This window comes from Panthera onca, chromosome C2 (assembly GCF_046562875.1).
Source record: "Panthera onca isolate mPanOnc1 chromosome C2, mPanOnc1 haplotype 2, whole genome shotgun sequence".
Classification (NCBI taxonomy): Eukaryota; Metazoa; Chordata; class Mammalia; order Carnivora; family Felidae; genus Panthera; species Panthera onca.
In genome coordinates, this window is record NC_138347.1 from 149,968,464 (window position 1) to 149,994,688 (window position 26,225).

The 26,225-nt window shown below is 40.1% G+C and overlaps 1 protein-coding gene across 3 annotated transcripts in view; it reads right to left on the reverse strand.

Annotated features, from left to right (window-relative positions):
• Positions 1-1,288: 1,288 nt before the first annotated feature.
• CTNNB1 (catenin beta 1) overlaps positions 1,289-26,225 on the reverse strand; it is a 41,113-nt gene continuing 16,176 nt past the window's right edge. The window contains exons 2-16 of one of the 3 annotated variants that reach the window (XM_060638351.3): positions 14,307-14,367; positions 13,647-13,874; positions 13,179-13,432; positions 12,815-13,053; positions 12,525-12,726; positions 11,082-11,226; positions 7,964-8,067; positions 7,547-7,885; positions 7,123-7,281; positions 5,542-5,661; positions 4,805-4,955; positions 4,598-4,719; positions 3,611-3,671; positions 2,360-2,580; positions 1,289-1,895 (exon numbers count right to left, since the gene is read on the reverse strand). In XM_060638351.3, coding sequence (XP_060494334.1) covers positions 2,372-2,580; positions 3,611-3,671; positions 4,598-4,719; positions 4,805-4,955; positions 5,542-5,661; positions 7,123-7,281; positions 7,547-7,885; positions 7,964-8,067; positions 11,082-11,226; positions 12,525-12,726; positions 12,815-13,053; positions 13,179-13,432; positions 13,647-13,874; positions 14,307-14,319 — 2,346 coding nt within the window. In that variant the 5' untranslated portion in view covers positions 14,320-14,367 and the 3' untranslated portion in view covers positions 1,289-1,895; positions 2,360-2,371. Of the gene's footprint in view, positions 2,581-3,610; positions 3,672-4,597; positions 4,720-4,804; positions 4,956-5,541; positions 5,662-7,122; positions 7,282-7,546; positions 7,886-7,963; positions 8,068-11,081; positions 11,227-12,524; positions 12,727-12,814; positions 13,054-13,178; positions 13,433-13,646; positions 13,875-14,306; positions 14,368-26,225 lie in introns of all 3 variants that reach the window. The other 2 variants (XM_060638350.3, XM_060638352.3) reach the window with 2 other exon arrangements.

Here is a 26,225-nt window from a genome sequence, read left to right on the forward strand (position 1 = left end):
CGCGGGGCGAAAGAAACCTCATCAATACTGATCCTACTCGTCTCTAAAATCTTGGCATTTTGTCGGTCATGCATCTCCCACCCCCGTATTTTCGATTCTTCCGAATGGCTATCAGTCCCTCCTTTTCACACGGACCTCCGGCGCTACCTCTGAAGTACGGTTCGTGGTCTACATATCACACTTGTCCCGTATTCTGTCTGCCTCTGTGCCAGCTCGTGATCCCTGTCTCCACCCTTACGCTTAGGCCGTGACCGCGGACACAGCGAGTCTTCCCTCTCACTCTTCACCTGTGTCTTGGCTGTTTTTGGCCCTTTGTACTTCTAAATACATTGCAGAACCACGTGGCTGAATCAGATTAACTTCACATTTTTTAAGCACAACTTCAAAACCGTAATGATGTCAGTCAAAGCTCTGAAAATGTTTTCTGATTTTAAGAATTTCTGTAAGTGAAACCCCCTGCTGTGGTACCTTATGTTAAGCTGCTAGCAATACTGGCCCGATTCTGTCACGAACCGGAAGGAACCTGAAACCAACCACCTCACCAGGTATGGGATTTCCTCTCCAATCCCAATCGCGTTTTAGACCACAGTGGCTTTCACAGAACTTCAACAAAGAGGAACTGAAATGTTTATCTACCAGCCATGATCTTAAATAAAAACGCGCGGTAACTCAGAAACAGCTCTCCCTGAGCACAAAACACTTTCACTCTTTTTAAAGACCAAAACACAAGTCTTTACAGGTCTACAGGCTCCGCCCTGAAGGATGAACTAAGCTCGTCAGACCTACCGCCAGGATGACAGGATTCCCTGGCAGACAGCTGAAAGAAGGCTCATTCTGGTCTCTCCGATTATGTTTAGATAAACATCAACACTTAAACCACCTTCATTTTTCAGTTCAAAGTGGAGTTGAAGGAATTCCCCTCTCCCCATGAGTCACAATTCCGTGAAGGTGCTTGAAATCCAAATCCAGGTAGTTAATTCATTATTACCTTCATGGGAAGGAACCATTTGATGGTAACTGGAGTGGGGGAAGCCTAGCTTATCTGGCGTTCAGTTTTGTTGTGTGTAGCCCAGACTACATCACATGCCTCTGAACGGAGGTTTCTGGTGCAGTTTAACCCAGGACCAAAGAAACCTGGCACATGATCCCATCTGGAGGTAAGGCGCTCTATTTCACTAAAACTTAAAATTATTTCACCATGTGTGTTTTCCTCAGGATGAAGCTGAATAAGCTACTAAATATCCTCACAAACCATTCAATGACGAGGAAAAAAAGGCTGACACAGTCGAATGAATTAAAAGTTTAATTCTGAACCATTTTTATAACCGCATTTTCTCTTGAAGCATTGTATCACAGCAGGTTACAACAACTTTGGGATAAAAGGCAAATGGTAAACTGTCCAAAACAAGGTTCCAAATAACACCTCTTACTGATTTACCCTACCCATACATATCCCAAATAAAGTTTTTGATCAAAAACATGAAATAGATCCACCTGCTTATTTTAAGCATATTAAAAAGGAAACTAATTGGACCATTTCTATTTGTCTATTTTATACAAAAAGGCTACACAATGTTACACTTTATTCAGATTACAATTAGAGTGATTATGAATTAGTGTTCTACACCATTACTCAATTCTTAAAAATTAGAAATTGCTGTAGCAGTATTCACTATAACTTAACACTACGAGAGACTTAAAAAACTAACAGTTACTGCAAAAAAAAATTAAAGAGCTACTTCAAAGCAAGCAAAGTCAGTACCATTACAGATATTTAAAAAAAAAAAAAATTTAACAAGCAAGGCTAGAGTTTGATAAATTCCATATCTTGTGATCCATTCTTGTGCATTCTTCACTTCTTGAGTCACTCCCAAAATCCATTTGTATTGTTACTCCTCGACCAAAAAGGACCAGAACAAAAAGTTTACTTCAATTGTTCCCATAGGAAACTCAGCTTGGTTAGTGTGTCAGGCACTTTCTGAGATACCAGCCCACCCCTCGAGCCCTCTCAGCAACTCTACAGGCCAATCACAATGCAAGTTCAGACAATACAGCTGTATAAAGAGAGAAAGGCTGCTATTAATGTTTAAAACAGCAAATGTTACTCATTTGAGTATTAAGTTGCAAAGCTGTGGCAAAAAACATTAAAGTTAATAACTTCCACACATGACCACTTAACAACCAGAAATCTGAGAACATTCAAATGTTCCAAGACATCTCCTTTCAAAGTACGTATCTGTTTCTGTGGCAGATTTACAAATAGGCCTAAACCACTCCCACCCTACCAACCAAGTCTCTCTGAAGTTCTGTAGGCAGAGTAAAAGTATTTTACCCAAACTGGCTTTTTTTAACTTCTTACCTAAAGGATGATTTACAGGTCAGTATCAAACCAGGCCAGCTGATTGCTGTCGCCTGGAGGCAGCCCATCCATGAGGTCCTGGGCGTGCCCCAGATCTGGCAGCCCATCAACTGGATAGTCAGCACCAGGGTGGTGGCCACCCATCTCATGCTCCATCATGGGGTCCATACCCAAGGCATCCTGGCCATATCCACCAGAGTGAAAGGAACGGTAGCTGGGATCTACAGGAGGCGGGGTGGGGGGTGGCAACAAAAGGGGCAAGGGACACAGAGAAAGAGGAGACAGACATTAACGTTAACACTGAAGCCTGGGCCTTCGATGTCCGCGAGCTGGTCAGAAAGCAGGCCTTTCTAGCCTCTTCAGCTTCTCCAACCAAGTAATTACTCAGTGCCAGGCCACCCACGGGGCTATAAAGTCTGTTTCCACCAGAGGCAGACCAGCAAGTTCTAACCACACCATCAGCTTACCACGGAACATTCCGTGTTTGCCTAGGCGGAGACATAAAACCCCTGAGGGGGACAGCCAGCAGTCTACTACTGCGCATGTGACCGCCCAGTATCAAGAAGTCACAGGCAAGAGATGAAAGCAAAAGCCAGGAGGTCTGGCGGATGTAATCTACCTGGTGAAAAGTCCAGTGAAACAGAAGTACTGTGAAAACTCAAGCTGTTGTTTCCAGTGAAACTTTTACATTAAGGGTTGACAGTACCGATCTGTCAACAGAAGATGCCTACGAGCTTTAGTGGTCTAATAATTGGGAAAAGCCAGATGAGATAATAAATACAAGGTGAAGAGCTGTATTTACTCGCGGTGTCTGCCACACTCCATCTCCATTACCCAGATCTGAATGAGTTTTTTGGAAAACCCCCATACTAGAATGATGTAGACCCACCCCAGATCTGAACCTGGGGCCAAAGTTCCCTCTACTCTCGCTTCCTGGGTGGGCTGTATGGATGTATAGATTCTCTGACCAAAAAAGCACGTACAAAGGCAACCTGTGATATGTGTCACTAGTACTGGGCGTCTGCAGTACAGGCTATTTGTTAATGTCGTCTGCTCGTTGTGGGGCTCAAAATTCCCCAGGCTCCGAGAAAGATACCGCTGCCGACTCTGGAATTTCAGAAGTGCCTTTAACTGCTGCCACTACTTTCCTGCCAACGCTGGTTTCCCAGATGAGCAAACCAGCTTTTCTGATAAAGCTTAACTTGAACCTTAACTTGACCTGGAGTCAATCGGGAAATAAGAGACACATACCATCCTGACGATATCCAAGGGGCTCTCCCTGGGCACCAATATCAAGTCCAAGATCAGCAGTCTAGATAAACAGGTACAAGGCAAGGAAGCAAAATGAAAATTCTGAACTTAGGTATACTAATATTTTGAGAACACACTTATTTTCACATTATAGAAGGAACGAAGAACGCACAGAAATACTTGAAACTCTACCCTCAAAGATTAACTACCGACACCTAAAGCAGCATGTTTTGTCATTGCACACAGCATTAAAAACAGTCACTAATTTATTCTTTCAAGCAAATATAACCGTAAACACAATCGTCAAAGTGTCTGCCCCCAACAGGAGTTGCTGACAAACAGAATATTCTACATGAAAGAAGATTTTTAGCTTGAACAGCTGGAAGGAGACTATGAGAGGAACAGGCTTGGGGAAGTTCAGAGCTCAAGTTGGAACACGTTAAGACTGCCCATTAAAAGCCCAACTGACAAATTACTCACTGTTTGGCAATCTGCTTTTTTCTTCTTTTCTTTTTTTTTTGTAACCTAACAATCTATAGGCTCTCTTTCCATTCTTATAATCCACTGTACAACTATGTAACATCACTGAATGAACTTCCAGGGTGGTTCTAATGTTTTAAGAACACCTCTGTAATGAGGCCGAATGCTGAAGACAAATTCACAGAAAGAGAATCAATAAATTAACCTCCAACTACAGTATTTAAGAGGGTTCCTCTTTCCTTAAAAGGAAAAAATTCCCTTTTGAAAAAGATACTTTAGCCGATAACTTTTTCATCCGTCTCCCTCACGAATTCTAATGTTAATAAGCAGTGTGACTGGTTTGTTCTGAACAGGCCGTTTCAAGCTGTGGTTCTTCCTCACAGCAGCTGCTAAGGCAGCGGAGAGAACGAATATCCAAGCCAAGGACACAGTCAAGGCAAATAAACGTGTACAAGTATTTGGAGGGGAAGCCACACGCTACCGAAGAAACGCGTCCACACGGCCTACCTCATTCCAAGCCATTGGCTCCGTTCTGAAGAGAGAACTGGTCAGCTCCACCGAAAGCCGCTTCTTGTAGTCCTGGGGCTTGTCCTCAGACATTCGGAACAAAACAGCAGCTGCGTATGTTGCTGGGAGAGGAAAAAAGGCCCCTGAGGAAAAGCTGAGGCTTTCTGGTGTGCACCGGCTAAAGGTTCTGGTTCCGTTTCGACTTACCCACACCTTCGTTTCTGGAGTGAAGGAGCTCTGTCAGAGGAGCCGTGGCTCCCTCCGCTTCAATGGCTTCCGCAGCCTCCTTGTCCTGAGCAAGTTCACAGAGGACCCCTGCGGCTACTCTTTGGATATTTTCAATGGGAGAATAAAGCAGCTGAGGAGAAAAGCACAAACAAATCCGAATTAAATCTAAAGAAAAAACACGGCAGGCACCCCACCGGGGCGCAAGTATTCCCGATTCAGAGAGAAGATGGCCTTTGCGCTATTGGTGTTAAATCCTATTCTCTAACTTCCTGTCCTCAGGCAGCTGGTTGATGCTCCGGAGCACTGGTTTTCTAGAGCAATTTCAGCCTCAAACTCTCTTCTCCAAACTCCTGGATTGGGCGATCCAGGAGGTAGCTGGACGCCTGTGCTCTGGCAACCGTGACCGGCTCTCCTCCCTCCAAACCTCAGCAGCCCTGAAGTGGAGTATGAAGTCTCTCTCTTCTTCAGGCTCTAGTCCCAGTGTTTCCCCTACTACCCAAGAAAAACAAAGGGACTTTTAATAAAATAAAATGCACTCAACCGAAAGGACACGACACACTGAGATTCCAATTGTCATGCTCTGGCAAGGCGCACGAACAGAGCGTTGTCATTTTGTAACTGGAGACAGAGGAAAAACTGCCCCTAACTTGGTCCCTAATTTTCCGAAATTTTATGGACACATAAAATCTAGACTGCCTCACATAAAACCAACATACCTGCACAAACAATGGAATGGTATTTAGTCCTCTGATTACGATTCGGTTGTGAACATCCCGAGCTAGGATATGAAGGGCTCCGGTACAACCTTCAACAATTTCTTCCATACGGACTCCCTCCTACCAAAAGAAACATGGTTAACAAATAGGGCATTCTCATCTCTAAAGTTTATAAACTTCAAAGGCTTTCTGTTCTGAGTCACAATTCCTAAGCTGATTATTCACAGTATACACCCAAAGTTCCCCAGAATTTGCAATTAGTCTAGGAATGAAGGAGGATTCCAAGAAGCTGAACGTCACTGGGGGGGAGGGGGTTCCTGATGGCACTAATTCCAAGTTGTACCCCTCCCCGCAAACACATACAACACACAGGAATTACAGCTTCGATGGACTCCGACCGTCAAGACACCAACTTTAGGTAAAGGGAATACATAAAGATACACAAAGATGGGAAAGTAATGTGCAGACTGACAAATGCTTTTCTTCCACATGCTCCCTCTATTTTTGTATATCTATGTGTATTTCATGAAAACCTAGCAAAGTTTTATCACCAACTGCTAAAATTCTATTGAGCTGTCAAGTGGAAAATCCACTCCTCACCACCTCTAAGACTGACTGGTAGTCTTACAGAAGAAGGAAGTTAGCTTTTGCAAAATGTTAAGTACTGTTTCCCTGTTTCTGAGTTTTAAAAAAGGTTAGAATTCGGCTTTTATAAACAACTTGATTTTTATAAAAACACAAGATACTCCTTTCTTCCTAGAGAAAAGATGTAAAATAAAAGGTACCTTTTGCATTCTTTTAAGCCACCTCATGGAGACAGGCCAATACCAAAAGTAATGAATGGAGAAAGCCGAAGCCCAGTAATGAGTGCATACACATAATAACTACCAATAAGAGATTCCCAAAATCTGTGCCGGTAGGCTCTTGTTTTCTAAAGTGACCTAATTAAATAAGAGAAAGCTCTTTGAAGGCTTGAATCTTAAATTCTGAGGCATAAATTCTACAGTGTCTTCAGATACTTGTAACAAAGCTAGTTTTTAAAGACTGCAAACCTGACATGGAAAGCTTTAGGTTGAGCTTATGGGTAAATGCTACTACTACTTCTTGAAATTTCTTAGTATTCTTAGGTCTGTGAAAACAGTTTAAACCATCCCTGGAAGAGACAGTAAAAGGTATGTTAAATGTTTACAGGCAAAACGCATGTTATAATGGGGAATAAGAGGCTCTGAAATCAGATGGACCTGGATTCAAACTATGGTTCTGCTACTTCCTAAGAAGGTGACCCTTTGTATGCATTAAACGAAAACACTGCAAGAAGCACCTGACCCCACAGCAGCACACCACACCCTGCTCTCTTTGGAAGACTGCCGATGCAAGGAGAGGTCAAAGGCAACAGCACTAGGGGCCACATTATTCCTGATCTTCTCTGCAGCCAGGGACAGGTCACAGTTTTTTTAAATCATTAGCAAACAGCCCCTCAGGCTAGAAGATCAAGGGAACCAATGACCAAAGAAGTTCAGGATCCCATGAATTTATGCATTCCTTTTAAATAGCCGGGTGTCACTACTAAGATTTACCTACCACAAACTGCTGCTGCGTTCCGCCCATAGATGTGCGGCGCTGGGTATCTTGATGGGCACGAACCAGCAACTGAACTAGTCGCGGAATGGCACCCTGTTCACGGAGAGGTGCGTGATTTGCTGGACAAAGGGCAAGATTTCGAATCAATCCAACGGTGGCCTGTAGATAAGAAGAATAAAGAGCGGGCATGTAACTCAATAAAATCATTTTCTTAGCCTAAAATTCCCACCACACTAAATCTATCGGTATCACCTGAAAGTAGCACAGACTTCACAAACACTTCGGAAGCCCACTCCGGCCACACTTCCTATTTACTAAGGAACAGGATTCGTACTTGTTAACCCCTTATGCCTAGACAACCATCCAATAGCTAGAGGTGGTTCATGTCCAATTCTGCAACCTACTATTGTGACAGACAGTTTACCTTTATCAGAGGCCAATGGGATGGTGGGTGCAGGAGTTTAACCACAACCGGTAGTCCATAGTGAAGACGAACAGCATTCTGGGCCATCTCTGCTTCCTGGTGTCGACTGGTCAGATGACGAAGAGCACAGATGGCAGGCTCGGTGATGTCCTCCCTGTCACCAGCACGAAGGACAGTACGCACAAGTGCCTCTATACCACCCACTTGGCAGACCATCATCTTATTCTTATAATTATTGCAAGTGAGATTAGAAAGAATTCCAGCTGCACAGGTGACCACATTTATATCATCTGAGCCCAGAAGCTGAACAAGGGTCCCAAGAAGACCTTCCATCCCTTCCTATGGACATAAAAACAAATGCTCAGTACATATTCATCTTAATTCTATCACCAAGGCACTGGCATATTCAAAATTTACCTGTTTAGTCGCAGCATCTGATAGATTCCTAAGAGTCCAAAGACAGTTCTGAACGAGACGTTGACTTGGATCTGTCAGGTGAAGCCCTAAAGCTTGCATGCCACCTAGAATATGAAAAAAGATCTAAGGCAATGGCCATTAGCTGGCAATTCCTATCAGCACTAAGTGTCTTTTCTAGTCTTAGAGGGTGTGCCTCTTCACTGCCAAAACTTATCCCCTCTAAGTCCTTTATTTTCATTTGCTAGGATGGTGCTCAGTTTCCCCTTCTTTTCCCATTCACCTCAACTAGTGGTAACTTCTGTCAAATACCCAATGTGGAAAAAGCCTTCTCTGTCTCCACTCTCCTCCTTACGTAATTTTACTTTCGTCCATTCAATCATCTCAAAAATATCCACCTAAATAAAATCAGACCATTGTGAGCTGGAGCTGGACCAATGAGCAAAATATTGCATGGCCCCTTCTCTCATAGAGCTCATTCATGGTCTAGCTGGAGGCAGACAATATAAACAAATATACAATTAATAAGCTGAAACTACACAGTGTCAGACGGTGCCAAGTGCTATCAGGAAGAAAACCCCACAAGTGTGGGGGGGGGGGGTGCCCTACAATTTCAAGTAGGGTAATTAGGTCACCTCAGTGTGAAGGTGACATCTGCGCAAAAATATGGAGGAGGACCAATCCTAAAAGGTACTGGAACTCCAGTTTATTACCAGGAACCGTATGAAAATGACTGACTCCAAACCATGTGACCCAACGGTTCATAACCTTCTGCCATTCAGGACCCTAAGGAAGAGCATTTGTACGGGCGGTGGAGGGTAAACGGACGCTCAATTCCTCACTCACTGGCTTAACTTCACCCATCTCTCTCCTACTGAAATCCCTTCCGAATGTAGTGAGATACTTTCCCTTGTCTCCTTGTTCATCTCTTCAGGTCTGTTTTATTTTTCATTTTAGGTAGGCTCCACACCCAGTGTGGGGCCTGAACTCATGACCTGGAGATCAAGAGTCGCATGCTCTACTGCCAGCCAGCCAGGTGCCCCTTTTCGTGTCTCTCTCAAAAATTAAGTCTACCTCCCCTAGGAGACAAGCATCATCCCTATCTGGCTGCTTCCTCCTAGCAGCTCCAGCTACTAACAGAGACCTGCACACGGCTGATGCTCAAGATCTGCTCCATGCCTAGATCCCCCTCCTCTACCTTCTCTCCTTCACAGATTTCATTCCCTCCCTTTACTATTCACACGAACAGGGTGGATTTGACCCCAAATGTCTCATCAGAATACCCCGTAGACTTCAAAAACACGTAGACCTGCTCATTCGGCAGGTCTCAGGTAAGAGTCCACGCAGATGACTTTAAGGCATGTCCCCTCTCCCCCCCCTACACTGAGAGGTCAACTCCCAAATCTCTAGCCCCGTCTCCCCCTGCATCTCTGTGCCATACATAATCCAGCTACCTACTGGCCTTTTAGTCACTCTATCTCAGCTTCTTAAATTACCTTGTTCCAAAAATTAACCAATTCATTCTGGTAGCTCCATTTAGGATGTTCTCCCCACCACAAATCACTTCCGGTTGCCCTTTAGCCCCCAAGTTATTACATTTTATGGGCGCTATCAGAAGCCTCAAAACAGTCACCCTTTCTATTTTTCATACCAAAACAGAAGTTTGTAACACAGCTCGGTGGCCTGAACTGCTTGCTTTTGGTCAAACTGTCATACATTGTTAATAATCCAAACACCTCACTGTGATGCGATGCCACTGCTTAACAACCACTAATAACTTCTCATTATCTCTAAGACAAAGGCCAAATTCTTTAGCATAACCTTAAGGAACCCTTTAGAATTTGGATCCCACCTAGCACTGCAAACTGACCTATTCTACATCTGTGGTTCTAAAGCTAGGAAAAAAACAAACCATGAATAAACATACATGTGACAGGGGCCTAGAAATGTCTTGCAATACATGGTCCTTGCCTAGCCCATCAACCTCATCCTGGGTCCTGGGCTACTCATCCGTTATTCATTAAATTCAAGTTACACTTCCTCTTTAGCACTTAGAACTCAACAATCTCTTTCTTACCATCAGGACATAGCATAGGGTTCTTTTCTCTGCCCGGAAAACATCTAATCCCCACTTCTCATATGGCTAATAGGTACCTTCTCGTCCTGCAATCTCATTTTACATCCCTTTCTCAGAGAAGCTCCTCTCTCCCCTTTAATTCTGATCACTACTTACTGTTCCTTTCTTCTCTGATACTCATTCTAAGCTGTTAATGCCATTTTTTGCATATTTTTGTCACCCTCAACAGAATGGAAGAATAAATATAGGGACCATATCTGCTTAGTTATCCAGTATATACCACGTGCTTATTCCAGTGCTTAAGACATAGGTGCTGAATGTTTTCAGAACGCACAAATGGACATCAGAATAACCTGGCTAACTTTTAAAAATAATGACCTTGTCATTCCACATTCTGATTAAGTCCAAAACTCTGCATTTTCCTCAAGTACTCATATTTCTGGAACAGCTGGGCCAGAATTTCATCCCCTTATTCTAGATGAATCCAGCCACACCTGTCTGTCTCAGTGCCAGCCAGCTATCCTGGGCAACCATAATGCCCCTTTCTCCCACAAATTCTTAAATAAAACTACTCTCAACAAATAAAAGAGGTGTTACTAACCCTACACTTCATTCCAGGTATTTTCTTCTATTAAATGCTTTCATATTTTCCCCCTTCCAGTTTTGATATGAAACTTGGTTTGAGAGTCCAGGTAGATACTGCTAAGTGAGTTACAGAAAGAACTGATGCTGGGTAGTTGCAGAGTAACTGTATCCTCATGATAAAAAAACAAAAGGCTGTGGCTGGTCCACCAATTCCTCTCCTTTGCTACCAACACGCACAACAGAAACTACCGAGTATTAGCCATCATTTTCGATGGGTAATAACAACTCTGCCTAAACTGGCCTAGGCTTAACCAGCACCCGTGCAGGTGTTAAGCAACAGAACCGTCTAGTTTCAGCCCATTTCCAAAACCATTAAGATCAAGTTGTATCACCCTTTTCCTAAAACAAGTAATCAAATTAGAACTGCCAGATGTTGCACACGAGACTGAGAATGCTTACCGGCTTCTACAATAGCTGGTTTATTACTAGAGCAGACAGACAGCACCTTCAGTACTCGGCTTGTGGTCCACAGTAGTTTCTCGTAAGTGTAGGTCCTCATTATATTTACTAAAGCTTGAGGTCCACCACTAGCCAGAATGATCAGCTAGAAAGACATGTATATACTGTTAATCACAAAATTGTCATCATATGCCCAAGAAAACAACCAACGTATTTTTATTATACAAGCATGTCAGCCAGCTTTGCCACTGATCTAAATGTATTCCCAGACCCCATTATCCAGATCCCCACACTGGGGCCCCATTTACCCCCTCCTTCTACAGGATTCCACTCAAATTCAGGTATCCCAATACTCCCAAGAATAGATCAACTCTGCCCCAATTTTCTTCCTCCCACACTGATCAGAACAAAACAAAACAACAGAAACCACGCTGGTGTGCGACAGTAATGCCCAGATATTATTGTTGTATCAAAGCGGAGTTGTTAAAAATGTGAACCAGAATGGGCACTTAAAACTCCTAATCTTTTGGCTCTTGGCTGTTTTCACCTTAAAATGAGGTCTCATCAAATAAGCATTCCTTCTTGCCCTTTACTTCCCTCCGTATTCCCACCTCCAAACTATCCTGATTTTCTAAACACAAATCTCATCAGCTCATACCTTGCTAAAACTGACTGCATTTAGTCATTAATCTTTTAACATATTCTACAAGGTCCTGCAGGACCTGCCCTGCTGAGCTCAATAATCTCAACTCAAACCTTTCCTCTTCTTTACTATTGTTTCTAAGTTTATTTATTTTAAGGGACAGAGAAGAGAGCGAGCACATTCAAGTGGGAGATGGGCAGAGAGAGAGAGACAATCCCAAGCAGGCCCCGCGCTGTCAGCACAGAGCCCAACTCGGGGCTCAATCTCACGAACTAGGAGATCATGACCTGAGACGAAATCTAGACTCAGACACTTAACCAACTGAGCCACTTGGGTACCCCTTCTTTATTCTTTGTATCTCTTGAATTTCCCAAACTCATCACTTTTCTCCCTCTGTAGGGCTTTCAAAGGTGCCATTTCCTCTAATCTTCACCTAGTCGATCTCTCCTCACCCTTAAGACCTGAACACAACCTATCACTTCCTCCAACAGGTCTCCCTGAACTTTCAAAACAGGGTTTGGTTCACATATATGCTCTCATTGCTCCTCTTAAATAGTAATTATATCATTTCAGTGCCTATCTCCCACCTAAGAATGAAAGTTCTGAGAGGAGTTTGCCCACTATATCCCCAACACCTAGCTTGATACATACAAACGTTTATAGAAAAAAAGATGTCCAACTTTTTTTAAGGATACACACAAAGGGTGAGGCATACAAAGAATTTCCTAGAGTCCACAGAAGGACATGACATTGGGGTTCCCAATGCTCCATGACAACCACATTCAGAAAAATTCTTTTACCTTGCTTTCTTGGTTGCCGTAAGCTAAAATCTGAAGGCAGTCTGTCGTAATAGCCAAGAATTTAACATTTGTTTTGTTGAGCAAGGCAACCATTTTCTGCAGCCCACCAGCTAAACGCACTGCCATTTTAGCTCCTTCTTGATGCAATAAAAGGTTGTGGAGAGTTGTAATGGCATAAAATAATACAGAATCCACTGGTGACCTGGGAAGAAGAAAAAAGCCACATCAGAAATGCAGTGATGGCACTCTTCTCCTTCTTAGCTGTGAGCCTTCTGACCATGTTTTCTTACCCAAGCATCTTCACCAGGGCGGGAATGCCCCCAGACTTAAAGATGGCCAGCAAGCCCTCACGATGATGAGAAAGATTGTGCAAGGTGCCAGCAGTACAGCGAGCTGTCTCCACGTCGTTCGTATTCTGCATGGTGCGTACGATGGCAGACACCATCTGAGGAGAACGCATGATGGCGTGTCTGGAAGCTTCCTTTTTCGAAAGCTGATGGACCATAACTGCAGCCTTATTAACCACCACCTATAACGTACGGGAATTAAGAGACGTCATTGGTTTTCAATACTGATACTGGATGGCTATTTTGAGGCTCCTTCCTGGAGAGTTTCCTTCAAAGCAGATCGCGAGCCAGCCTTGTCATTACTGACCTGGTCCTCATCGTTTAGCAGTTTTGTCAGTTCGGGGATTGCACGTGTGGCAAGTTCGGCATCATCTTGATAGTTAATCAAATTTACAACTGCGTGTTTCAGCATCTGTGATGGTTCAGCCAAACGCTGGACGTTAGTAGGGTGAGCAGCATCGAATTGTGTGGATGGGATCTGCATGCCCTCGTCTAAAGTCTCAGGGAACATAGCAGCTCGCACTCTCTGAGCTCGCGTCATCGCATACTGACCATCGATATCTGGAAAAGGTAAATTCAACACCCGTTATTCCCAATTCAGCATTGTGCTGAACACGTGCTACACCAAATGTATTACCGAAACGTTACCTAAAGGTAACACTGCCACCACCCCCCTTTCTTGACACCACTTAAACTGTTACACACCAACGTCTGTAAGAAGAATTCTCAAAACTGCATTCTGACTTTCAGTAAGGCAGTAATGTAACACCCTTACCAGCCACTTGTTCTTGAGTGAAGGACTGAGAAAACCCCTGTTCCCACTCGTACAGGACTTGGGTGGTATCCACATCCTCTTCCTCAGGATTGCCTTTACCACTCAGAGAAGGGGCTGTGGTGGTGGCGCCAGAATGGATTCCAGAGTCCAGGTAAGACTGTTGCTGCCAGTGACTGACAGCTGCTTTTCTGTCTGGCTCCATGGCCATGTCCAGTTCCATCAGATCAGCTAGAAAAATCCAACAGCATTCGCATTACTGCCAAGGAAATGTTATCTTCATTAAAAGATCTGGGATACAACCCACTGAAATATTGTTAGAAATAGTCAAATGTGGAAGACAGCCAAGAATAACAATGATAGCCAGGATTAGCTCAGTGAGGAAATATCTACACTCTTAGGGAACCACCTAACAGTTACTCACTGAATTAGTGGAAGAATGGTACTGCATCCAGGCTCCAGAAGCAGTCATCCAGACTAGATTCCTGCTGGTGGCTTGTTTGCTATTTCACCAAGCCATTAGGAGGAGTGAGCAGAAAATGGAGCAAAAGGTAGCCTGACAAGTAAGCAGGGAGAGAGTAAAGCAGGGGGATCTGAGCCAGACTGGGTTAATGGCAATGAAGCAGAGCCCCAATTCAGTAACTAAAGACTTGTGATACAAACCTTGGGTAGCCATTGCCCACACAGGATTTTCAAAACCGGTGTATGGTGTGCTTCAGATACCCTAAAAGAGTTAATCAAGTCATTAGGATTTAAAATTTGCTTGTTTTTAACATTTTTAAGCCACTACGATGGGCTGATAAATATTACGGACCACATCCATAAATAGCCGCAACCCCTTTTACCATGTGATCGTGAAACCTAAACCCCACGGTCTCGACCTCTATACACCTCAACCACAGCTCCATCATTGTTGAAAACTCCAAGTAAAAACTCCTCTTTAACAAGCACCTCTTTTTAAGTAGGAATACAAATTATAGTTATTCAGGATGTCAAAAAGCACAATTATTGATGCGGATGAAGAAAATTTATAGTGAAAGCCAAGGTGGGGGAAAAAAAAGTATTCAAAATCAATTCCTCCTTGAGTTCCCAAAAGCGTTCTCCCTTTTTAACTTCTTTCGCTGAAAAACTCATAGGTCTTTTTGGACAGTGGTTTTAAAAAAGACCAAATTTTCATTAAATGGTTTTTCTTTACTGATACAATACAATGCCATATAAAATACCTTTATAAAGCAAATGGATCAGAACACTGGATTTTAGATCTTTTACTAAGAAGTAAAATTACTTTTCAAATGAAAGTTTGCAACACAAAAAGAATCTTTTTAGTATATTTTTTCTAGTTCAAATTTATAGCAATGATGTATTATAAACAGAAGTATTACTCACTGGAGTAATGTTTTATCAGTATGAAAAACTTAATCATATACATAAAAATCTTAGCATCTTTGTATTTTGGCTTTACTGTGTAACATTCAGGAAAACACTGAATCACATAGGAAACGAATTGCAAATGAGAACCGTTTGAAGGCTCATGGCCACTAGATATTCCTAATAACAAAACTTCCTTTATTACACAGTATTCCCCTAAACAAGTTTATCTTGCACTACAAATTAACATAATGGTTTACCAACACGTAAAGATATGGACTAAAATATTTACGTGTGAACTGTGTATTCTATCACCGTAAAACAGAGTTTAAATATGTTTAATGAAAGTTGGAAACTACAGTCTAAAGTCCTATTTGCTCTATGTAAAGGAAGCATGTGTTAATTATTCCTAAAATTGCTCTTCCAGTACTAGATTTTTATAACCACAAAGGTCACTTGACACGTAAAGATGACAAGAGCTGTGGATACAACTGTTTTAGTTTCACGGTAGAAACAACTGACAATCTTTGTACAAGGCAAAATGAAGGACAGAAAATGAAGGTGATTCCTGTCAATACGAAATCTTTTAAGATACTAAGCAGGATTATGTGTGTTCAATGTTTTGATTCAATAGGACTAGAGTGGGGCATAGAAACCTGAATTTTTAATGAATATTCTAGGATGCACAAGCAATCTACAGACCACACTGAGAAATACCCAAGGTTTCTGTTCACTGATGCTGTGTTTTAGCTTACATTTTTCCACCTCTCTGGAAACTGAGTTCTCCACTCCAGTTTCCAGTTTATTTCCGGGAAAGGCAACTTAAAACAAGTTCTACATTGGGCTCTTCCTTTGGCCAATGCCACAGGGCTCAGAAACCAACTAGTCACTATAATACACATACAAAATATGTGTAAATCAGCTGTATAGTTACTGGTAAGGCTTCTGGTCCAACAAAAAGCTACTACCAGTAGTTAAGTTTTTGGCAAGTCAAAAGTTATTCACAGATTTTTGACTGTGTAGGGGGTCGGTGTTGTTCAACGTTCAAGTGTACATGGCTTCAAGGAAAAAAATATTTACAGTATTGTTTCCTTGTTGTTGATGCAAAGGCAAAATATTTAGCCATGTTATTGTGTAAAATCTGTTTATATGGGATGACCTGTAGTTTGACCACAATTTATGATTTTATGGACAAAGCAAGTTCATACTCCAAACTTACAATATCTATTTGTATGTTGAGGATTCCTCAATACTATTATTTTTATATACTTTAAAATTTATGCAGCATACGTAACAGTGAGTCTACAATCCTACGTCGTAAAGGAGGCCAAGTATCAATCCAGCAGGTTGAGAAGTAAAAAATAGGAATGAAAATGGGGATCTACATAAGCAACAGTATATATCAACTCGCCTCCTACATTACACTGCAGACGAATCCAAATTTACCAAAACTATGAGAACTATTCACTAAAGAAACTGAATATACTGTCCAAAGAGATCTAGGCCAGAGTCCTGCCCAAAAGGAAAGCCTTCCTCATTCTTCCTCTGGACAGAACTTTCAGCCCAAGGATTGGCTCCCTCCACTACACCCTGTCAATCATTAGGGGTCCAATCCTAAAGCTCCCAATCAACCAAAGCTTACCAAACACATCTGGAAAGCCTTCAAGAGCAAAGGAAAAAGTTCAAGAAAGAAGTAACAGAAAAAACGCGGACTCCAGAGAAACACAGGATTTTAAAATAGGGGTAAGGGTGGGGAGAAGGAAACAGAATGTTTCAATTTACTACCCTCATAAAGATTGGAGATAATAAATTAAAAGCTCACTAGGTAACCAAAGTTGAGAAAAACTCCTAGAACATAAAGGAGAAAGATATTCAAAATACAAAATAGAAGAAACAAGATGATCATCTAGGGGATCAGAGCGCCAACTAATACGCATTTCAAAAAGAATTAGGAGAAACAAAAATGGGGAAAAGCCCATTAATACCAACTCAAGATAAAGGGAGGATAATGCTAACAAGTTACGAAGTACTAGAAGTCCCAAATGCAGTGATCACAAACTACAGAATACATTAGGATGCTCTGTGTCCTGCCAGCTTCATCCCCACCGAGTGGTACCTTGACAAAGAAAGAGGGTTGCCAGGATCGCCAATTTATCCAGTTTAGTGAGGTAATGGACGCATGCACCCTTTTATTTTTTCTTTTTGTTAAACATATATTCTTTCCAGTTATATAATTTGTAAAGAATACCTCAAAATTTATCTTGCTACTTCTGATTTAAAATCTGTAAAGATTTAGAAAAAAATATACACTCTTTATATACAATAATTTCTATCTAGGTGAAAAGTTCATTCTGATCCATATCTTATCCAAAGTGTTACTATGAGTAATTTTTCCTTCAACTTTTTTAATAGGACTACTTAAGCATTCTAGGTTTTTCTTTTTTATTAGGAAAATTTTCAAATATGCAGGAAAGTAGACACAACCGTATAATGAACACCCACATTACCTATACTTAACAACTGTTAACATCAGGCAGTATTTGTGCCCACCCACAGAATAATTTTAAAGTAAACTATATACATTATTATTACTAGTAGTAGTTCATCAGGTGGCTATGAAAAGTAAGGATATTTTCTTGCATACCAAAACATTACTATAGAAGATTAGCCTTACTGGCTGCTACTCCAGTTCACAATGAGTGAATTGGAGCCTCTACTTCACCCTGTGTACTTTAAATGGCCTTCTGTCAAAGTCGATGTGAGAATTCTGGACATGATATAGGTCTCACGCTGAAGTTTACTTCTCCAGTTCCTATTAGGACAAATTATCTTAATTACCCTAGAGTTCATAAAATTTGAGTATTACTAACTAGGAGTAACTTTGCTATATAAAAATAAAGCAGATCTATTATAAAACCAGTTTTATACTGGCCATTCATGCTAACAATTCACTTTCCAATAACCTGTACTAAAAGAACAAAAACCAGTCACTTACTCTGTTTTAAAGTAAGAAAACCCAACTCTATTTCAGGAGCATGATAAACTTATTAAAAAAAATCCTCAAGGATTAAAAACATTTCTAAGTAAAATGTGTTTTGTAAATCTAAAAGCACATACATACGCATTTTTCTTGTCACTACTAATATCTTGCCATTCACAAAATTTATACTCTCCTCAAATCTTCTGTTTAGGCACTTTTCATTTATCACTAGTTTTTTGTTGGTTTTTTTTTTTTTTTTAACATTTATTTATTTTTGACAGAAAGAGAGCGTGAGCAGGAGAGGGGCCGAGAGAGGGAGACACAGAATCTGAAGCAGGTTCCAGGCTCTGAGCTGTCAGCACACAGCCCGGCGCAGGGCTTGAACCCACAAGCGGTTGAGATCATGACCAGAGCTGAAGTTGGACACTTAACCCACTGAGCCACCCAGGCGCCCCTTATCACTAACAGTTTTAAATCACAACTCAATCTAGTTACTTTTCTACTTTTACTCCTCAGCTGTGTCTGTGTATATTCTGAGAGGAGTCTTCCTACACTGGTCAATAAAATATAAATACCTAGTGACACTTTTGCTCCTCCAAAATTCCTAATATTGATGCCCTTGCTATTACTTTAAATACATAGGTGTAAAATGGCTATTGGAAGAAATATGAACTGGGAAAAATTAGGACACTTCCCAAATGATTGCTTTCCTTCCTTCATTTTATGGTCTTCTCTATCTTCTACCCTACCTATAAAGTAATATATGCTTAGTGTAAAATATTTTTCTTTGTCGTTCCCACAATTAATGACATTTTGGTATATTCGGTATTTTATTAAATTTACTATTAAGTATGCTTTTATTATAAAAATATAAATATCAGAAGCGTGTGGGTGGCTCAGTCAGTTAAGCATCTGATTCTTGATTTCAGCTCAGGTCATTATCTCACGGTTCATGGGATCGAGCCCCACGCACTGGGCTCTGTGTTGACAGAGCAGAATCTGTGTGAGATTCTCTCTCCCTCTCTTCCCCTTCCTCCTGCCCCCCATAAACTTTAAAAAGGTATACACACACACACACACACACACACACACACATATAAATCAATTTCTTATTCCTTACTGTAGACATTGTGTGTATACATATGCATGTATATATAGAAATCAACTCCTTATTCTTTATTGTAGATGCCTAAAAGTGTTTTCATTTGTATCATATATCTGTACTATAATTAGCCAAATCTCCCATTCTTGAATAGTTTGTCCTCCCCCATTTAGTTTGCTGCTCAAACAATGCTGAACAAACACGTTTGCATATAAATAATTCTCTTTAGCTTCTTCCACTTCCCTTCCACATGAGGACTGCTAAAAGGGTAAAAACTTTTAGGGCCTCTGATACACAGCTCCAAAAGACTGATGGAGCACAAACTGATACAATTTTCAGAGAAGGCCCCGTATGAGAGGCCAGGCCAGCCTACCGGTGGAGCAGCATCAACTGTTACCTCAGGACATCCTGTAGCAGCTATGTCCTCCCATGTAATATACACATTACCCCACCCTGTAAGTTTCTCGAAATTCTGAGATTAAATACTCAAAAAAAACCTTTTTTTGCCACGTGTACAGCCTTCTTGGCTTGCCAGATTCTTTAAAAATTTTTTTTTAATTTTGAGAGAGAGAGAGAGAGAGAGACAGAGACACAGAGAGAGAGAGAGAGAGAGAGAGAATCCCAAGCATGCTCCACACTGTCAGCACAGAGTCCAATGCAGGCCTCAAACTCACAAACCACAAGACTATGACCTGAACCAAAATCAAGAGTTAGATGCTCAGTCAACTGAGCCACTCATGTGCCCCTTGCCAGATTCTAGAGGTAGTCCTTTTATATTTTCATAGGGTACATGTATATGTTATATATAAGAAGTTCCTTGAATAATCACTGATACAGCATATTTAGGCCTATCATGTGTGTCTGAGAATATGATTTCACTACTTAAAATAATGTGATAATGGTAATATCCTTTACACTTATGATATATCCTTACTGTCACCAATGAGTACCTTCATACATCATCTCTGGTCAGTAACATAATCCTAAAATAGTCTTGATACTCCAGAGAAAAAAAAAAAAGAATGTTTTAAAACAAACTTTTACTTTATTCACTCTAAGATCAAGTCACTACAAAAAGCAGATGATTTTTCTTCAGCCTACAGTACTCTAAGCAACTGAAAACACTGATATTTTAAAACAGTTATTTCAAAGTACACAATAAACAGGCTTTATCTATCTACACAGGCACGTTTTTATAATTTCCAAATATAATTTTATGCTAGCTAAGTTAAACAAAATGTTTAATACTGTTTATGTGGTAAAAGTACAAAGATTACATGCCAGCTTCTAAACACCTGGGCACAAAGGGAATCAAGAAAGAAGGGTATTAAAGATGGCTTCATCTCTTTGGCATTTTTTTAAGATAAAATAAATACAGCAAAATTACATACACCTCTTAATATCTAGGCCACCCATGAGTGCATGGCTGTTTGTTACATTATTCTCTATACTGTGCGTAGCAAGAATAATTGACCGAAAATAAGGAAATAGTTCTATATCAGCATCTCAGGTAAAGTAATTTAAACCCCAAATGTGATTTTAAAATATAAGAAAATCTTTGTACCTTTTCAAACAATTAAAATGGAACTATCCATAAAAGACACAAATATTTCATGTACACTTCTGTCAAACCAGCTAAACCTTACAACTCAAGTACCAAAAGTGAGGATAAAATACTCCCGTCTCCTTGAAGAGGCAGCAGTCACAGTAGCTCAACAGGCCACAAATCTATTTCAGAGGCTAGAGACTGCAGCTATGTGGGAGGATCTGTTTCCACTACATCTTGAAACTGAAAATCCTGTTCCTCTTAAGTTCATAAAATGATGATTAGCGAAATCCTTTTAAACCGAGGACATTCTTTGTTAACATTCTAGAGACACTTTTACAACTCTTTTAAGTTACACAGTGATAATACTGCACAGAAAACAGTTCACGGTTAAACTGAATTGTTAATAAAAAGTGACCATTATGTACAAACTACTTTCCTATGTACAAATAGGTTAGAAAATCATAATCACAAAAAGATCTCATGCATAAAAGCAACAATAAAAACAAAGTACATACAAGATTAAATGTAATTATTTTTTTCTTGGCTGGAAAATCGTTTTGTACTATATAAAGATATTGTTGGTTTTCTCTTAGTTAAGGCTAGCTAATATCCTTGGTACACAGAGAACTAAAGACAAATCAATAAAAAAAACATCAGGGAAAGGGCAGAAACCATCATTTCAAAGGAAAAATACAAAGTAAGCAATAAATACACACAAAAGAATTTAAACTCATTTATTTTTTGCATATCAGCCCAGCAGATTTAAAAGATTAATAAAATCGACTGCTAAGACGATACAGTTGACCCTTGAACAAGGATTCGAAATGCGCGGCTGCACTTGTACGTGATTTTTTTTTCATCATGATTAAGTATACTCTTTAATCCCCATCCCTAATTTCAACCCCACGCACGCACCTCCCTTTGGTAGCCATCAGTTTGTTCTTTATAGTTGAGTCTGTTTCTTTTTCTTGTTTTAATATAATTTATTGTCAAATTGGTTTCCATACAACACCCAGTGCTGATCCCAACAAGTGCCCTCCTCAATGCCCATCACCCACTTTCTCCTCTCCCCCACCTCCCATTCAACCCTCAGTTTGTTCTCAGTTAAGAGTGTTTCTTGTTTTGCCTCTCTTTTTTCCTTTGCTCATGTTTTGCTTTTTAAATTCCATATGAGTGGAATCATATGTTACTTGTCTTCGACAGATTTATTTCACTTAACATCATGCTGTCTAGCTCTGTTCATGTTGTTGCAAGTGGCAAGACTTCATTCCTTGTTATGGTTAAATAATATTCCACTGTGTGTGTGTGTGTGTGTGTGTGTGTGTATACTTTTGGCCCCCTCACCATCTTTTTTTTTCCAAACACACACTAGAGTGAACTCTGAAAAGCCTAAATCATAGTACATGCACCTATAGTGGCTTCCTAGTGCACTTTGGATTTTATTCTATATCCTTATGGATCTGACATAAATATAGATGTATAGGTATAGGTATAGGTATAGATACATACGCACAACCCACTATCTCTTCTTTATCCATTCATCTATCGATGGACACTTAGGCTGCTTCCATACTTTAGGTATTGTAAATAATGCTGCAATAAACGTAAGGGTGCATGTATCTTTTCAAATTAGTGTTTCTGTATTCTTTGGGTACAGATCCAGTAGTGGAATTACTGGATCACAGGGTAATTCTACTTCAAATTTTTTGAGAAACCTCCATACTGTTTCCCACAGTGGCTGCACCAATTTGCATTCCCACCAACAGTGTAAGAGGGTTCCTTTTTCTCCACATCCTGGTCAACACTTGTTTCTTGTATACATTTGGTTTTGTTTTTTTATAGTACAGTACTATAATAAATGTATTTTCCCTTATGATTTTAACATTTTCTTTTCTCTAGCTTACTTTATGGTAAGGATACAGTACTTAATACATACAACACACACACAAAAATGTTTTAATCCTGTTTATGCTATTGCTAAGGCTTTTTTCTCTATCAACAGTAGGCTACTAGCCATTAAGTTTTGGAGGAGTCAAAGTTTTATGCAGACTTTGGACTACATGGGAACTGGTGCCCCTAATCCCCACATTATTCAAGAATCAACTGTAGTTAAACTACCAGAAACTTTTTGGAGGGTAGGTTGGCACTACCCATTAAATATGTGTAAATACCCTCTGACTTTAAAATTCCATTTTTATAATAGAAACATAATTTGTAGCAATATTCACAGAAGAATGCCAAGAGGTCTGCACAATGAAGCATTCATAGAAAAAAACTGGAAATTACCCAAATGCTCAACAAGGCAATGAATGAACAATAATTTATACACTCGCCGAACAAACATGTAACACCTTTCATGTTACTGGCATTGCAGTAAGAGTGAATACCAGAGTCTGAGACTCAAGCTCGTACATCCAGTAAAGCTTGGATTCTGCTACTAGAAAGTTAAGCAATAAAAACAAAACAATTTAAAGAGAACTTCTGTGAAAGAAATAAACAAGGTGAGAAGAGAGTGAATGGTGGAGAAGGGCTATTCTAGGTAAGCATGGGATGACAGGAACCTTTGAGCAGAGGAGGAGGAACCAGCCAGCTTAAGATGGGGCAGAACACTTCATGCAGAAAAAAAGTGGAAAGGAAGGTATGAGCTGTTTGGTAAAGGTACTAAAAAGTCACCAGTGTAACAAGAAATCAGGGAACTATGAAAAGAGAAAGGACCAGATCAACAAGGATATAGAATAAAATCCAAAGTGCACTAGGAAGCCACTAGAGGTACACATGTACTATGATGTAGTCTTTTCAGAGTTCATTCTAAGTGTGTGTATGGAAAAAAAGATGGTGAGAGGCCAAAAGAAAAGCAGGGACACCAATAAGGAAGCTACTGTAAGTGGTAAATCATCCAGGTGAGATGCAGTAGTGGATAACTATGTAGCCTTTAAAATGAATGAAAAAAGACACAGAAAAAACCCCCACATATCTAATATGCAAAGCATTTGCACATTTTACGACATTTTTGCATACATTCCCAGAATTAAATGCATGTAAAAAATACATTCGTATCTGGGGCACCTGGGTAGCTCAGTCAGTTAAGCATCTGACTTCCACATAGGTCATGATCTCACAGCTTGTGAGTTTGAGTCCCGCATGGGCTCAGAGCCTGGAGCCTGCTTCAGATTCTCTCTCTCTCTCTCTCTCTCTCTCTGTCTTCCCCGCTCATACTGTCTCTCTCTCAAAAATAAACATTAAAAAAATTTTTTTAAATACATTAGTATTAGAAATGATACTTTTCCACAGTGCCTGGGTGACTCAGTCGGTTGAGCGTCCTATTTCAGCTCATGGATTTTGTGAGATGGAGCCCTGAATCAGGCTCTTCACGGACTCTCCCTCCCTCCCTCCCTCTCTGTCCCTCCTCTGCTCCCGTGCACGTGCGCGCACACGTACTCTCTCTCTTTCAAAATAAATAAGCTTTAAAATAATTATACGTCTCCAAGAAAATAAATCATTTAGCCCCAATGTGTGTTAACCAGTGATACACAGCATTAAGGAAATGTTTCTAAGCATAAAAGCTAAGTGGCCCATAAAATAGACTTTCTGCAAAGGAAAGATGGTAACTTCTCAGCAACCATTTAGTACCTCAAGGCAAGAACAAATTGCTTTAAAAAAAAAAAAGGACATATTCTTTGGATAATAATGTTTTCCAAACGCAAGGAGATCAAACTCACTGCAGTTTTTAAATACTTAGACAAATAACATTTTATTTAATTATATCAATAGTTTTCCTATTTTTTAGTAATTTCATAGAGATTTTCATTCATTTCTTGTTCTACTAAAGTGGTACTATTCTAAGAATCAACTGCATCACAACATAATGTGCCAAGTTTAGTGGACTTATTTTAAATAATACATTTTACAGCATAATTTGAGGATGCAGCCTCGTAATATCAGGTAAACATCTAATTTTGCCCTTGATGTATTTAACAATGTACCATCATTAAATGCTTAGTAACTTTAGTTCTGAGCCTAATGTTATTTCATTGAATTTTCCCAGCAACCTTGTAAGTAGACAACATTCCCCAAATTATTAGATTAAAAGTCTGACTAGCAGCCATTAATATGAGTATAGTTGCTCCGTTAAAATTGAAATCCAGGTCTTACATTTAAGCTCAGAGTCATGTGCCCTTTTAATCAAATCACATATCCCACTCGCACCCCAAAGTTAAAGACAATTAGTATTTAACAATGTTACAGATCAATTCAAGAGAAAGGTTAACAAAAAGAACTATATTCTTTGAACAGCGACTACAGAAAAAGATCAATCTAAAATGTGAATCACTATATACTTCATACTTTGACTATGTGCCTAGCCAGACAGCACTACTGCTGACAAGAAAATGCAATCAAACACACGAGTATATCATGCCAAGGAGATGGAAGAGTTATTTCGAGAGAGTTTCTACATGTTGATCTCTAGGCTCTGACTATAGGAAGAATTAATGGCAGGAAGTCAATGACTTCTAGGAGTAATTTATTTAATGCAATGCTTTCTATCCCTCAGCAATAACCTTCCTCTTTTTCACTTGTAGGAGTCTCCCTTTTCCACCATACCAGCACACAGACCTTTAAAAAATAAGAAAAAAAGTTCAATGTGTGAACCCTGTGAGGGCTGGGGCCCTTTAGTTTCACACTGTATCCAAAGTGCTTAGCATGTAATAAGCTTTTAGGTATTTGGCAGACTAAATGTGCCAATAAGAAAGATGTTCAAAAACTGGACAGTAGAATAAAATGTAATACAAAGGCTTAGATAGCCAACAAACAATTATGTATAACCTAGGAGACTTCTTAAATTCCTTTAGAAACATGAAATATTCATTTATGAAAGAACATATCTCATCTGAAACAGAGGTCAACAAACTTGTTCTGTAAAGGGCCAGACAGTAATTACTTTAGGCTTTGTGGGCCATAAGATGGGAGTACACCAAAATAAAAAGCTTTGCACAGCAAAGGAAACCATCAACAAAATGAAAAGGCAACATAATGAATGGAAGAAGGTACCTACCTGCAAATGATATACTGATAAAGGGTTAGCATCTTATACAACTCAACACCAAAACACCCAAACAATCCAATTAAAACTGGACAGAGGACCTGAATAAACATTTTTCAAAAGAAGACCTATAGATGGCCAAAAGACACATGAAAAGATGCTCAACACCACTAATCATCAGGGAAATGCAAATCAAAACCACAATGTGATATCACCTCACACAACTCAGAATGGCTAATATCAAAATGACAAGAAGTAACAAGAGCTAGCAAGGATGTGAAGAAAAGAAAATCCTTGTGCACTGTCAGTGAGAGTGGAAATTGGTGGAACCACTGTAGAAAAACAGTATGGAGGTTCCTCAAAAAATGAAAAATAGAAATACTATATGATCCAGTAACTCCACAACTAGGTGTGTACCCAAAAAAAACCAAAAACACTAATTGGAAAAGATATATGCACCCCATGTTTACTGCAGCATTATTTATAATAGCCAAGATATGGAAGCAACCTAAATGTTCATCCACAGATGAATGGATAAAGAA